The 3,328-nt window shown below is 46.9% G+C and overlaps 1 protein-coding gene across 1 annotated transcript in view; it reads left to right on the top strand.

The window, feature by feature from the left end:
• Positions 1 to 414: 414 nt before the first annotated feature.
• LOC145393541 (uncharacterized) overlaps positions 415 to 3,328 on the top strand; it is a 9,205-nt gene continuing 6,291 nt past the window's right edge. Inside the window, exon 1 of the mRNA XM_080267691.1 lies at positions 415 to 426. Coding sequence (XP_080123817.1) covers positions 415 to 426 — 12 coding nt within the window. The remainder of the gene's footprint in view (positions 427 to 3,328) is intronic.

The following is a 3,328-nucleotide window of genomic DNA, read 5'->3' as shown; positions in this document are numbered from 1 at the left end:
GGCGAGGTGCTATCTGCCGTGGGGGAACACTGGTTCACTGCACAAGACGGCCCTAGAGTGGGGGTTGCATGCCCGCGGTCAATGAGTCTGCTCGGCCAGGCAGACCAAGGTAGCTCAACAACTGCCACATCCACACCAGCAGACTGAGCTGTCTCCACGATACATAAGGTACGCCTGATGAGTTTCTAGTGGAGTGTTATTCACGACCCACCCTACAGTGTAAGGGAGGGAAGAGAGAGGTAGGGACTGCGGGGGAGAGGGAATGCGCTGGGGAGAGGGCGGAGTGAGTGCATTGACCTTGCCTCTCTCAATGCGGTGCCCTCTAGTGGTCAACACCGCCGGTGTATATAAGCAAGACGGACCTCTGGCAGGGGGATCCTGTGTCTGCACTCCTCTGCCCTCCTCTACCCTAGCATGCGGCTCCTGGTGAGTGTGGTGCAGTGGTGTGGTGTGGTGTGTGGTGGGGTGAGGTGTGTGTGGTGTGGTGTAGTGTGATATTGTGATGTGTGTGGTGTGGTGTGGTATTGGGATGTGATGTGGGCTGGTGTGGTGTGGTGATGGGGTGGGGCGTGGTGTTGTGTGGTGTGGGCTGTATTGTGGTATGGTTTAGTGTGGTATTGTAATATGGTGTGATGTGGTGTGGGGTGGCGTGGATTGGCGATGGGGTGGGGCTTGGTGTTGTGTGGTGTGGGTTGTATTGTGTTGTGTGATGCTGTGTTGTTTTGCGTTGTGTTGTGTGCTGTGGAGTGTGGTATTGTGTTGTTCTGTGTTGTGTTGTGTTGTGTTGTGTTGTGTTGTGGTGATAAAGTGTACTGTACTGCAATGTCTTGCGGACTGGGCTCTGTTGGACTATAGCGTTATGAGTTGCAGTGTTGAGGTGTAATACTGGTATTTACGTATTACTGGCTAAAATGTTAATGGGTATGTTCGCCACCAAAAATTATGTCCCTTGCCCTTTTTTTCCTTCCGTGAACTTGGAAAATCATGCTAGTAAAATTGATGACATTAATCCATAACTAAATAAAGTCATCAGTATCGTTTGCAGCTTACTTACTCGACTAATTTTTCGAAGATCATGGAGAAAGAAGAAGGAGAGGCGACAGGACTTTTGCTGCCGACTGTATTTTGCAGTGTTGTGATGTGCTTCAGTGATGTATTGCGGCTCTGTGATGTGTTGTAATGTTGTTATGTGATAGAGCTGTGGTAGTGTCGAGCTGAGGTGTGTTGTGATGAGGGGAGATAGCGTTGTGTTGCTGTGTTATGTTGTGATAAGGCGAGGTAGGGCTATATCGTTGTGTTGTGATCAGCGATTGCAGTGTTGCATCCTGAAGTTGCCAAAGTCTGGAAATCTTTAGTTGAATGGTGTTGTGGTGCAGTGAGATGATGGATAGTGTATCATCATCATCATCATCATTATTATTATTATTATTAGAGGCGCAGACTATGCAGTTCATTCCCTGATGCCCAACAGTTCTCCTTCACACCAACAACAAATACCACTACAAAGAAACAAGAATTGTCACCACAACCTCACATGTCACCACCTGGGCACCATTACCGACTAGATCATACTGTAATATGCTAATGGGATGTTGTTTACGCCTTTGCGGGGGGTTGTGGGGAGGATTAATAAACACCCTTCTAGCAGACTTCAGATCCACAAATTTTCCTTGACCCAGCCTGGTATCTGTCTTGTTGGGTCGTATTCTAAATGGCTTTGGAGGATTCATAGCACCTCTTACTTAACGATTTATTTTACATATTACTCTTCACTTATCTTTTGTATGTTACTTATATCGTTTTAATATCGATATAGTTTACGTTACTACCATACAAGATGATATTGAGATGGCAGAACAGAATAAATCGCTAAGGAAGAGGTGCTACGGAATCTCCAATGCCGCTTTGAATACGGACTCAAGGGTCAGCAGTCCACTCCTCTACCACTTGACCACTACCCGCTCAAAACTGATGTTTCCGTCTGGGATTGAACTGCATACTAATACTGCTTATCATTTTACAATGATGGAAAGTAGTAGTAGGAGCAGTAGTAGCAATAGGAATGGTACTAGCTGTAGTAGTAGTAGTAGTGGTAGTAGTAGCAGTAGTAGTAGTAGCAACAGTAGTAATAGTAATATTAGTAGATGTAGTAGTAGCAGTAGCAGTCGTAGTAGTATCAGTATCAGTAGTTGTAGTAGTAGGAGTGGTAATAGTAGTAGTAGTGTTGTGGGTTGCTTTTGCGAGTAAATTATTTTGAAGTGACCTTAACTGTGACATTGACCGTGTGGAGTTTATTGCCCCTCCTGGAACAGTTGGCATTCCTTCTACCTGACCTTCCTAGCGGTTCTCTGCCCACTCATCCCCCCCCCCCGACTCTCTCTCTCTCTCTCTCTCATCCCCCATCCCCCTCCATCCCTGTTTTACCCCATTGTCTTCCTCACCATCCCCTCCCTAAACTTCCCTGCATTATTTTTCTCTACACACTAGCTTGCCTCACTCCTTTCCCATTACCTTCCCTACCTTTACCCTTTCTCTTTGAACCCTGCCCAGCCTCTACATTGTCTCTTCCTGTAACTGATATCCCCAAGCCCTTCCTTCCCTTCGTCCCTTTCCTCTCTTCTTTGCCTTAACCCTTTCCTTTAAGCATTTCCTTCCTCCCTCCCCCCTCCTCTTCCATCTCCACACCTCCTACCTCACCCTCTCTTACTGCACCCTTCCCTGTTTCACCCTCTCCCTCTAACCCTTGTTCTACTCCCTGCCTACCTAATATTCCCTTCCTTTTACACCCTTTTTCCCTCTCCATGCTGCCCTTCCCCTCCTTTCCTCTTTTTCCCCCTTTTTGCTTCATCCTGTTTCTAATCTACCTTTCTCCCCCTTTCCCTCTCCACCCTGCCTTCCCCCTCTCCATTTTATCCCACGCTGTTCCATCTCTGTCAACATTGCCCCTTCCTCCCCATCCTCTCTATTTCCCTCCCTTTTCCTCTTCATCCCACCCAACTCTTTCCCCTTCCTCCCCAGCCTACTCCACCCCTCGCCTCCCTTCCGTACCCTATTTCTCCCCTTCCCTCTCCACACTACTAAACCTGCCCTCTCCCACCCTTTCCCTCCTCTCTCCTCCCCATTTTCTCCACCTCTTTCAACCCTGCCTCTCCTCCCCATACTTGTCTCAAAAAATAACATAACACAGAAATTTGTCATATTTTTTTTTTTTTTTTTCTGCAAACCTGCGGAAAGAAGAATCTCCAAATATCTGTAGTCGAGGGCTGAGTTTCACGAAAATTGAGTACGATAAAATTTCTCTCGTAAGTTGCAATTGGTTCTGCAATAA

This window comes from Coenobita brevimanus, chromosome 24 (assembly GCF_032717465.1).
Source record: "Coenobita brevimanus isolate Jiangsu-jjx chromosome 24, ASM3271746v2, whole genome shotgun sequence".
NCBI lineage: Eukaryota > Metazoa > Arthropoda > Malacostraca > Decapoda > Coenobitidae > Coenobita > Coenobita brevimanus.
Note: the sequence above shows the minus strand (reverse complement) of the source record. Positions and strands in the feature narration are given on the sequence as shown.